The sequence below is a fragment of the Strix uralensis genome, chromosome 15, assembly GCF_047716275.1.
Source record: "Strix uralensis isolate ZFMK-TIS-50842 chromosome 15, bStrUra1, whole genome shotgun sequence".
NCBI classification, from domain to species: domain Eukaryota; kingdom Metazoa; phylum Chordata; class Aves; order Strigiformes; family Strigidae; genus Strix; species Strix uralensis.
In genome coordinates, this window is record NC_133986.1 from 15,458,263 (window position 1) to 15,470,715 (window position 12,453).

The following is a 12,453-nucleotide window of genomic DNA, read 5'->3' on the forward strand; positions in this document are numbered from 1 at the left end:
TGAAAGGTGAGTTATTAAGTTCTCTTTTTCTGTAGCAATTAGTCAGGAAAGAATGATACAGAAGTGTATTATTATTCTTTGTGTATAGACCTGACTTAAAAGGCATTTTTGTCTTTAATGTGATTGCTGCTAAGTTCCTAAACATTCAAATATTTTAACACCTTCACAGGAAAAAATCCTTCATGTTTGTAATTTGTAGCCAAATTGAGCAGCTTACTCTATGGTTATCAGAAGTATAACAAAATTCCAGAAACATATTCACACTTGCAGCTAATTCCTGTAAGGCATACACCATATACATTTCTAGAAAGCTTGAAGGAATCCAGCTGCCAGCTCAGAGTATGCCTCACAGTCAGCCTATTCCCCAAAGGGATGCCACAGTTTTAAAAGAGCTTTAAAAAATCTTGCTCGTCCCCTGATGGCACTCTGTAGTACCGGTGCCTCTGGTGCTCTGTCAGTAAATGCAGCAGTAACTTATTTGCTTCTTACTGGCTTCTGAGTGAATACATACCCCAGGGAGGGAGCTTTGCAAAGCACAATTATTTTAAAATAGAGCCTGGGCTTTCAGTGAGGGGCAGCCAGTGGTTAAGGCAGCGAGAATGTCTTGTTGACGCTGGGGGCTTAGCCTCCTCCAGTCACTTGGGCTCAAGCTTCTGCCTTGATACAGACTGAAGAGACACAGGAAACCTCCTGCAATCCCTGCTATAAGGATGACATCCTTTAAACATACAGGTTTCCTGATAAGTGAGTTTATGTCCGTGCCATTTATGATCTCAAAGGTAAACTCTCCCTGGAACAGCATATGGGCCTAGAAGGCAGCTGTCCTGCTTGGTAAGATCTAAAGGTGCAAAAGATGCAAATCATGCCAGGACCCTGATCCCCAGATGCCAGATTGAAAAGTCTTCCCTCTTGGGAGAGGAGAGCTGGTGCAGGACAAGAGCACTTCCCAAGGTGGAGTTGGGCTTGGTCATCTGAATGGAACAGAAACAGCCTGGGTGACAGGCTGGTGGCTGGTGTCCTTCCTGCAATGGGAGGAAAGACAAGCCCAGGACTGGACTTAGCCTTGCCACATCCGAGACAAGTACTAGTACTGCTACAGACTATAGAAACTGTCTCTTTCCTAAACATTCCTATAAATTTTTTATTAAATAATGTGACACTGTTCCATTAGGCAAGAATGAGAGTAACAAAGACATGCTGTTTAAAGCAGTCATTGGAGACGCAGGGAATTAAATGGGTGAGAAAAGGGTCTTGCAGCTGCAATGCTGCTGTACCAGGCTGATTACTCTAGCTAATGGTTTTGTTTGTCTGTTTGTCTGTCTATTTTTACTAACTTGAAGAGAATAGGGAGACTCCCTCACATTTTGACCAGGGATGCCATTATTGGGGAACTTGGAAAATCCTCCTGGCAAAAATTTCATCAGAATTGGTATTTTACTGCAAAAAGTCTCAGTGTTGATGCGCTGTCTTTTCCTGATGAAAATCACTTTGCCAGATCATTCAGGGCTTATGCTGAGAAGGAGTAGGAAAAGATGGATTATTAAGAAATTCTGCAAAGAAAGGAGGTCATATGGTAAAATATTGACTCAATGACATCATTTTCATTGATACTGCCACTGATATAACTCAACTTGATAACACAGATATTATATACAGAGACATAAACATTCAAGTGGGGAAAGGCACAAGTGTAACTATTTCATTGATTTTAATTAAATTTTCCTAAGTATTGCAAGGTTGGCATATTTTTAATTTTATTTTTATTAAAGGGCTTGCTTGGTCTCTCAGACCCCTAATAAAATCCTCCTTCGACCTCTTTCCTTCCTCTGCTACAACTAAATTTCTACATAAGAAAAGGACCAAAATATTTAATTTACTACTTCCGTATACTGAAATTTGCACACACCGTTCCCTTAATTTAGGCCACTATTCACTGTATCATAATAAGCAACATTCTCTTAAAATATGCCCACCTAGAGCTCAGTAGTCTTTGAATGCTAGATAAAATCATTCTATAAGGCTAATGAAGACAGAAACTCTGCCTGTAACAATATTAAGTTTGTTTTCTCTAGTGATTCGAAGAAGTGAGCAATCTGTCAGTAATACATTGAGGGAAATTACTTGTCTTGTAGGAATTCCCGCTGACAGTCACTCACTCACAGTGCTGACCCAAACATCTACCCGCTGACAAACAAATTACAGTGTCTAACTTTGAAAAGGTAACTAGCTGTTTTTAATTTTGATTGGTCTCACCAAATCTCTTTCACATTTACCCAATCCCCATTCTTAGTCATGTTAAAAAAAAAAAAAAAAAGGAAAACCCTGTAGTTTTTGCATTTGAAAAAATTATTATTGCCTACATCCGAGAGAGTTATGTCAGATAAAACTGTTAAACTGTGTCTAACCAACATTAAGACTGGCAGCCCTGCCAGTGACTGACTGGGTGAGTGAACACATTACTGAGACAGCATTGTAGAAATTAATTTTCTTCAATAAAGTGATTTTTAAGGCTCATATATTTCACAATCTAAACATATGTCACTGTTTCATAAACAAAATAAATGGATTAAAATAATACATTACCAATATGCTGACACATGGAGATATTTTAATTAGAAATACTTAAACTGCGTGATATTTAACTGCTATATTTGTTGAAGAGGCGCATGCATCATTTAATAAGACATAAGGCAGGTACATCACTTTGCATGATGTGGTACCAGAGTGGGACCAAATCACCTCCAGTGTGAGCTATCACTATCAGATCACATTAGCCCCACTAAAAAAATTGCTTTAGGGTTATAACATACAGAGGAAACTCCGTAAGAGCAGCAGTCCACTAAAACAACTTTTTCATTGAAATAATAAGTCACCAAGATTCTAGTTCCTGAGAATAATATTTCTTCATAAAAGGCCACATTTAACATCTTAGCTATTTAAAGGCCATATTTACATGACTGTCGCATTACATTGGCCTCTTTCCTGAACATTCTTCTTGACTTACTTTAAGGACCAGCACTAAAATAGCTGAGGAAAGCAAATGTCAACTATGTCCTGAAATTTATATGTGTGAGAGAATTGGAATAAGTAGAAATGTAATATATTGTTTACTGTACCGAGTGCCCTCTGTTCTCTAAAGGTCAAAAGCATTGTAACCTTAGAGTTACAGTTTCTGATTGTTCCCAGGGTTAAATACATTATCAAAATTAATGGTTCAAACCCCTCAACCTTCAGATATATGAGTATTCATGCCTCCATCTGCTGAACTGTTCAACTAAAAATAGCATTCTTTGGCCTTCCCTCAACTAATATTGTGCCCCTGAGGCAGACTGTGCAATGCTTCAGCAGCGCACTGGATCCGCACCCAGCAGTATAAAAAAAGGTCATTTACTTCATCTGCAATGAGAAGAGAGTATGGAGGAGTAGGATGAGATGGGAGGGGAGAAAAGAAATAGACAAATATGTGTTTACTTAAAATTTAAATTTTTTTTAATGGATTATAAAAACTTTAGGCTTCAAGAACACAGCTGCAACTATAGTTAAGACCTGCCAAGGTTCATTAGTGTTATAAGCGATAAATTTTGAAGGACAAATTACACAAATAGTTTGGGGAAAGAGTCATGAGCGAAAGCTTTTTTGTTTTACTTTTTTTCCTAGAGCTCACTTTGTTTGGGAATAACTCAGCTAGCATCATTGTAGTGCTTCCATTTCTATCAACAGTTTATCAGTTGTGGTTGAGAGAGTTGCAACATTTCCTTATTTACCACATAAACTGCTTTGGAGAAATATCTAAGAATGAAGACAGATTTTTTTAAACAATAAAGAGCATATAGTAACTTCCCTTGTTTGAAAGCAAGGACATATAGGTGCCATCTCTGCCACCGCTGAGACTTCTCAGTAACTGGTGTTACCAACACCACGAGAGCTGGGAAAACCCATTTCATCATCAAGTTCTCCCATTTAGCAAAATTACTGGGCACGCACGTCTAGAATCTGTTAATATCAGTGCAATCATCTGACAACTAGGGAAAAAATCCAGGGAAATGGAAAAGGGGAAAAACTCCAGAGAAGTTGGGTATAAAAAAGAGGATCAAAGGGTAAATTATTGACAGGTTTTCCTGCTCACACTGATTAATTAAAGCAACACGCTTTTGTTACACACGTGCATCAGAACTGGTTCACACACCACGGTGCATACCTGCTACAGGTGTATTTGGTAATATATCTGTAAACTATCTAGCAGAAGGTTGATTTGATGGGATTCACTCACAGATGTTTGAAGCTGGAGGGGTGAACAGAAATAGCTTGGTTCTTCTTCTTAGGCCATACCTAGAGAACTGCTCCCTCATCAGCAAGACCCTCCCGCGCTTTGGGAGTCCTAAAAGGCTTGGTCCTATCACACATATTATTTAAATCTTGGCCAAGTTGTTGAGGAAACTGGTGAGATGGGGCTGAGCTGTCAATGGGAAGTGTGGAACACAGAGTTTTAAGTCTTTTTGTCAACAACATCATCAATGCCAGCCTCGTGAGATCAGTATACAGATAAAAATAAGCTGATGTCAACCCAAACCAGAGTAAGCCACCACTTCAGGAACACAGACTGGCATAAATGTGTGGTAATTACTACTTTCTGTCAGGATACTAAAAGCTGCAACTGAATATTAATGGTATTTTACCACTAGCTGATTAATGTGATTCAAAATCTTTAGAGTAGATGGGTCAAACAGGTCTGTTGCTGAAGAAGAATTTAATTTTAATTTAATTTTATTTTTTTTTTAAATGCAAGGCCCATGAGAGTAAAACTAGTTACTTGAGAAATTCCTAGATATGATTTCAATAAAATTTTTTAACTCATGGAGGCACATAATCCACTGGTGAGCACAGACATACAATTCAGAGAAAATACATTTTGATACCAATGTGCTAAATAGCTTGAATAAGATGGGCAAATCATTAATTACAAATTGCCTGCTGGAGAAACATCCTCTGTGGAATAATTGCTGTCGTTACATGATGCACCTGAGAGTAAATTGTTTTCTGTGCTATTAGATTCTGAGCTTCCATAAAAGTTGTTCTAACACACAGAAAGATGAGAACACAAAATTGCTGCTAGCTCCTACCTGAAGCACGTTCAAAAAAACATAAATGAGGAAAGAGGAGAGATTATAAACTTGAAGCTGACAGAGCTTCCACTGCAGCTGGATATGGATTACGGAATATAATTTTGGAACTAATAAAAATGCCCTGGTAAAGCTGAAATGTTAGAGCTACTGCAAAGCTCTTTTAATTGAAATAGCTTTCCTTCCCCAAGTTCTCCAAACATAGGTATCACACATACTCACATGTAGAAACAAAACCAAACCTGCAAATGAATTAGCTCGTTCTCCCACTGGCTGAACAGAACAGAGATTAGTTCTGCGATCAGTATTTTTAAGCACTTGGGAAATACTCAGATACCATGGTCACAGCGTTCATGTAAATAAATAAGTGGGTGGAGTACATGGAAGAAAGGAAGCAAAACAGAGAAAGAAGGGGGAAGGGAAGCAAAGACGGAAAAATGAGCTGAAACGTTACACCCCTAACAGTCTTCATGACGCATCAGGTATAACAACAAATTCCCTCCAAGAAACACACCCAAATAAGTGTTCATTTAGGAACACTTAGGGAATTTACACAAAGAGAATATTAATAGTAGGAGTAAATAAAATTTAGCTCACCAATTTGACAATCAGATAAGCAGGTATCAGCTGAAGGTTAAGTACGCTAACACCATGACCATGAAACAGACTTTATGACCATGAAACATTAAAAGTTTTGAAATCCCAAAAAGGTGAAATTCAAATCAAATAGAAAGTGGGGGAACAAACAAAAAAACTCTTTTACAACAAATATATCTGAAGGGAAATTCTGGCCCCTTGAGCACACAGCTGTTTCTGAATTTATTAACACCACTTTCTTTGCTGGTTGTTTTCTTTTCTCTCTAATTGTGCTTGTCATGTTTAACAGCTCAGTCTATCATTTCTGCCAATTAATGAGATTGTACTATTGCTGTAGGTTCTGATCACAGCTGATCGGCAAAGAGATCTGTGGGTCAAGCTACAAATGGATCTTGTAACAGAAAAAAATCAGGAATGTTTGTGGTTTAGACCCTGTTTCTGTTGCAATTGAACAGTTTTTATCCCTTTTTGCCTTAGTCTTCTGTAGGCTCACTATTTGTTGTATTGTATTTCAAAGGTAGCAAAAATAGTCTCTCTTCACAAAGCTGATTTCTGAAGTTTTTTCTCAACTAAAGCTAATGAGACTTTTGCTTCAATAAGTATTCAAATACAGATTTTCAAAGGATATCTGCTATTTTTCCTTTTGAAAAACTCCCCTTTGATTTGAAGCCTATCCAAGGTACAGTCTTAACATAATACTATCATGACCCGAAAGTATTTTTAGGAGATCTTTCCCTGCAGTGTCAGAGTGTTCTCTTTTCAAGTTTTGATGGTGGGTTTGGTCAGACAGAAACTCAAGGGGTCTTTTTTACCAGTTCTGAACCATCAATGAACAATGAGTTCTGGTTCCATTCTCACTTATCCTAAGTTAACTTGGTAAGAAAAATATCAGCACTGGGTAAAGATGAGATTTTTAATTTGCTTTGGTCCCTCTGAAAAATTATATAATTGCAGAAGGGTAAGCAAAGTAGAAATTTGGATATTAACATGGCAGTACTTTGCTAGTCTAGGCACAATTTATTCCTACTTCTCATCTGAACTCAACTCTAACCGAACTCAAACTGGGGTTTCAAAGGTTTACTTGCAAATAGTTACATGCATCTTTAATGGCCTTTCCTCTCATGTTCACTGTCACTTCCTTTCCACACATTTTAACTCTGAAAGCTTTTGACTGTTTCTTCATTATTTATGACATTGTTGTGTCTTTTCTTGTGAAATTAAAAACTTCTTGCCACAAAAAGCTAGCTAATAATATGGCACATAAATCTTTCTTTCACAACATTTCATTCTACATATGCCAAAAATAAATAAATGACCAAACCAGGGCTCCTGACCATGCCTGGCATCTGACCAGCTTAATGCATAGAAAGGTTGAGATTACCTAAATACAGAAGCTAAAAGAGTTTGCAATTTATCGTATTGTCAGCACCACACTGTCTGAAAAAAAAGAAAAAAAACCCAGTAACACACATTTGTTTGATACACTCACTGCTCCAATTAATGGTAGTGCATTGCAGCTACAGGGGAAAGACTAAATGAAAATAAAGTACAAAAAAATCTTTGAACACATCTCCCATCAACTGGTCATATAATTAAAAAAAAAATACCATTAACTCTGCCAATATAAAACACACAGAACAATGTCTTTCACTCACAGTATCAAGGTGGGCCGCACACTGATATATTTGCAGTACCATAAGTACATAAGGTGTTAATCCTCCTGGGCTGTGCGCAAAAATTATTTAACATTCAGACTATTATTTAGCATACAGCTGGTTAGCAGTTTTCCCCTAAAATGTTGGCTTTGATCCCACATTTTTTTGTTCTGGCACATACCTGGAGCTGTAAAGGGCTGAGTCCAGAAGCAGCAGCAGCTGCCATTGTTGATGGAATGAACTGCACAGGGTAGTTATCACCTGTCGGGAGAACAATGCGTGCAGGTTCAGACAATGAGCAGAGAATAGCAGCAGACAAGTGCAAACACGGACCTAGGATTGCCTGTGCTCCACAGCACTCCTCTAAGCCTAAACATCTGCAAAAACAAAAGGCTTCGCTGGGCACAGACTTGCCATGCTCCCTTGGAACTTTTTTGTTAGCAGATAGCTGGTAGGCAAACTGGCAAAACATAAATGTGATACTCGTGATTTTCATTTTCAAAAGCAAATGTTCAAATCAAGCGTGTAAGCTTGGGCACAAAATGGGCCTTAAGGTTATAGACACACAGACATGATACCCCAGGAAACCCCAGTGGTTCCCAGAGGAAAAAAAATTGTTATAAACCAAGAAATTTCAGCCCTGTTTAATGCAAGGTGATTTCTTTTCAGTATCGAGTGGCTCTTTCCTGGGAAAGCTACCCAGCTCGCTCAACACAGATTGAGGTTGTTTCTTGTTTTACTTTGAGGTTTTCTGTCTTGGGACAAGTCCTTTAAGGTAGCCATGGAGAAAAACAAAATTTAATCACTTTTAAAAATAGCTCAAAATATAATTTTAACTTTCTTTTAGATCTGGGACCCTGCTGAAGTTGATAGATTACATAGTTGTTCACTTCCATGAAGATTTAGGTACTGTAATTTCTGTGTTCTGTTCATTCGAAACTGAATACGTGTGCCCTCTGCATTGAGGGGACAACAAATACTCCAGAAAATAAGAGATACTATTGATCCAAAATAAGCATTGCAACGTTATATCTTATAGCATCTATGGGTGTTCCCACTTCTGAGCCACTGCAACAATGCATCACACAGTGCAATTGAGACTCTTAGTCAATGGAAGAAGGAAGGAAGGCTGAAATAGTTTAGCAGTGTAATCTGTAATGTAAAAATTAATACAGTGATGGATAAATTACACAGTAAATATGATTTAATGGAATATCACTTTGGCTCAAGCTTCTTATTTAAAGTCAGTATTACCTACTGTCTGTGGGCTACATTTTAACAGGCTGCTCCTCTGTATATTTTTGAGATTTACAATAGTCAGTCTGTTTTACATGAACTTTTCCACACTGAAGGCAGAATGTAGCAATGAGGAAAAATACAGAAATCCAAAATAATATAATCAGGACATTCCAAGACTTAGATTTTTTTGTCAACCCCCTCAAATAAATAATGATAGCTCAAGTCTTTGAAGTCATTGGATTCCTCAGAACTCTCCTTTTTTACCACCTGAAGTGCTATTGTATTCAGCTCAGTTTAAATGTTCAGTTATGTCACTTTTTTAATAAATTGTACATGTCTAATCCACAAGGTCTCTTTGCATCATAGCCATAATACCTCATCAGACCATTGAGCACAGTATGCGCTTGTACACAGTCCAGTAACAATTGGATTCTGATTGCATATGGAGCTCTGCTACAATGCATTCACTAACACTATATTGTACTGGTGTCCTATGGAGTAATGTTCAAAATATCTCCTCTTATTTTCCCCCTTCCATGAGGTTGATTTTAGTTTGCAATAATGTTGGGGTTTTTTTCTTTTAAAAAAAAAAAAAAAATCAACAAAAAAACCCCAGATCCTTTTCTTAAAGTCCTAAAGCTGTCACTTCATGGTTAAATAATTCTACTCATCTCTTTGATATTTGTATGAAATTATCTGAATAAATAAGATCCTAATCTAAGTTAAATAATGTTTCTTTCAGAAATATCTTACAAGGTTTTAAAAAAAATCACAAAGATGTTGAATTAATGATGCTTTAAATGGGGGGGGAAATAACCATCCGAGTTATCAGTGTGGACTGCCTTGCAGAACATTTAGGAGGCATTCTTTCTTTAAATATCATGAATTATTCATTCTTGCTCCACACAGCAATCTCTTCTTTCTCCCTCCCCCTCCACATACACTTTTTAAGTTCAATACCAGTTGCTTTATTTGTACTAAAACATTTTCCATGTCAAACATATTTTTAAAAAAATCAAACTCTAAAAGAATTCCCTGCGGCACTCCTTTTTCACAGCTGTCATGCTCCTATGGTTTGAAATAGCCAGATATTTTATACACACACACGTGTGCGCGCGCACACACACACACACACACAGAGTTTTTGGCTTCACAGTTAATTCAATAGTATCTCTGCCACACCCTGTAGCGTTCTCTTACTCACCTGCTGGCTACAGTTCTTTCTTTTGTTACAGGAAAAATCATTTTATAGTTATGCCATTTATTTTTCATTAAAACATAATAGTGTCCCTTTTCCCCCTCATTTTTACATGGTATTTTAGCAGTATCTTTGTGCTGAGAACAAAAATTAATACTCTTTCAGCTCTGGAGTACTTTGCTGAAACCAAGCAGTAAAAGCAGAGCAAAGGTACTTTTTTCTCCCTTGAGGAAACTGAGCACGCAGGGAATGCACTGGTTTTAATTTTTAATTACAGAAGGTACACATTTCCCCATCTCACTTTGTCAGTGCAAGAACAGATCAAGACCCTTCTCAGGAGCTGTCTTAGAAAGAAATCAGTCAATGTATTGTAGCAATTTTTTTCAAATTTGTTTCTCAATTTGGAATGCTTGCGTGAGGATCCATTCTTTTAAATTTGTACAAAAGGCGGCAGAACATGCTCAAACAGGTCTGCTTTAGGTACCGGTGTGTGCTGGCCTTTGATAACCAGGAGTGAGAAGAATGCCGGAAGAAGAAAATCTGTCATGTTTTGCAAACTGATGTCTTCAATCTCCTTGCTGTGCTGATTGTGTATTTACATTTGGCTGCTGTTGTTTATATATAAATTGGTGTTTACAAGCCATGGAAAAGCATGCCAGACTTCTGTTTCATTTGTCAGGTTGAACATTTCCAAATGAATAAAAGCAGTGAGCAATTGTACCACGCTATTCTATATAGAAATAATGTAAATGTTTCTTTTTGTCTTGGATGAAGTGATGAAGCTTAGTGGACTTTATTTATAGAATGTGTGGACTTACTTTCCAAATCAAGGCTTTCTGAGGTGTGAGGAAAAAAGGATGTCTGGCTCCTGTGAGACTCAGGATAGGGGGAAGGTGTTGCTTCTAAAACACAAAGGTCTTTCCTAAAACACAACTGTAAGACACAAGCTGACTCTCCTCATCCGATTTACAAAGCTTTCAGTTTGCTGACGGTTTCCCCATTTTGGGACTGTAACTTAAAATCTGTCTCTTCACGAATGGATCTCAAACTGCCACTTGCACACTCTCCATGTGGAATCACAGAATAACAGGAAATGGAGTTGGAAGAGATGAGAGAGATCACAAATTCCAAGGCTCTGCCCTCCCAGGCATAATGAACAGACTGAGGAAAGCATACCTCTCCTCAGGGTGTTGTCGGGATACAGCAAGGCTACAGATGCCCACTCCTGCAGCATTCCCACACAGGCCATGCATTTTGTTTGTCCAGTGGCATCAGGATTGAGGAAGATGTTAAGAGAGGTAACTGGCTAAGGCAATACTACAGAACATCTCTTCTGTCCCATGACACTACCTCAGTTCTGCCTTTGTTCCGAGCAGGGTTTGCCACAATGCTGCCTTATTGCCATCCTCATGTCACAGCAAAATCAGTTGCTCCAACAATTGTCTGTCTGCAGGTAAAGAACTTAAATACAAGATCGCAGCTGAAAGTATTTAGCTGCCTACTACCACTTCCAGCTCTTACCTCAACATTTAGGAGTGAGGCACATATGGGCTGCTACAACAAATCCTGAGGTTACGGATTCCTTGTTCCAACCAGTAAAACCCAACAGGGAACACATGACAGACTTTAACTCAGTCCTGAGGAATTTCCATTAGAAACAAGGCTCATGCAGCACCTCTGCCATGCAGAGATACACAGCCAACTCGGTACACATTTGATTTGATGTACACTTTCTGTTCTCACCTGTCAAGAGGAACAGCAGCCTACTGAAAACAGTATGTGCTATGTAAAATGTAAACCACCTTACAGCTTTAAGAAAAACTTCTGAAAGGCCTGTTGCAAATGGAAACTGCAATGATGGATATCAGTGAAATGCAGCAGATCTAAGGTGATGTTAGTTACGTGGATTAGCTACTATAATCAAGGAGATTAGATTAATTAGTTTGATGACAAATATCTCAGAGTATTGGAATGTTTTGAGGTCCCGCCGGATGACAATAAGCCTGACAGTTTTGTTTGTCATGCTTTACCTAATTTTACTTTCATTGATTTCAAAGGAGTTACCATTGATTTGCCCCAACGCAAGTAGGAACAGAACCAGGCCAAAACATTGGCTCCATTTCTCACTATTTTTGCCACCACCCTAGGAAAACAGTCTCCATTTTTACATTTCATTGTATTGCAATCATAGCAAAATCTCTTGTAAACTATTTTTGTGTATAAAGCAGAATGACCTAGGTAGGCAGACGAGTTGTTTCTTAGCCATTCTAATCATGGCCTTTATATATTTTATGCATGCAAGATGAAGAAATGCTTTCAAAATACACTGCAGCATATCACTCTACAAACCCTTTTAAATAGAGGTTTACAATCTCCATACCTCAATGTCTCTACTTTCAATAATCTTTTTCAGAGATACTTTCCACATCTTGTAAAGAACTGATATAATACAAAATATTTGCAGAAGGCAATCAAGCAAAATTGATCATACATCTGCCGTTATGCAGCCAGCATGGAGGGTGGCCCTCCCACTCTGCTCAGAGCAAACTGTAGCTCTGTTTGAGCTCTGCTCAAAGTATGGTCTGTCTCCTGCCTAGCATTACTCTATATGCATACTCAGTCATCATCCTACTTCCCCATTCCC

General features: G+C 38.1%; 1 protein-coding gene across 10 annotated transcripts in view; it reads right to left on the reverse strand.

The window, feature by feature from the left end:
* Window positions 1-12,453, reverse strand: part of SOX6 (SRY-box transcription factor 6) — a 375,192-nt gene that overhangs the window by 85,456 nt on the left and 277,283 nt on the right. For all 10 annotated transcript variants that reach the window (XM_074885126.1, XM_074885127.1, XM_074885121.1 and 7 more), the window contains one exon: window positions 7,554-7,633. In XM_074885126.1, coding sequence (XP_074741227.1) covers window positions 7,554-7,633 — 80 coding nt within the window. The remainder of the gene's footprint in view (window positions 1-7,553; window positions 7,634-12,453) is intronic.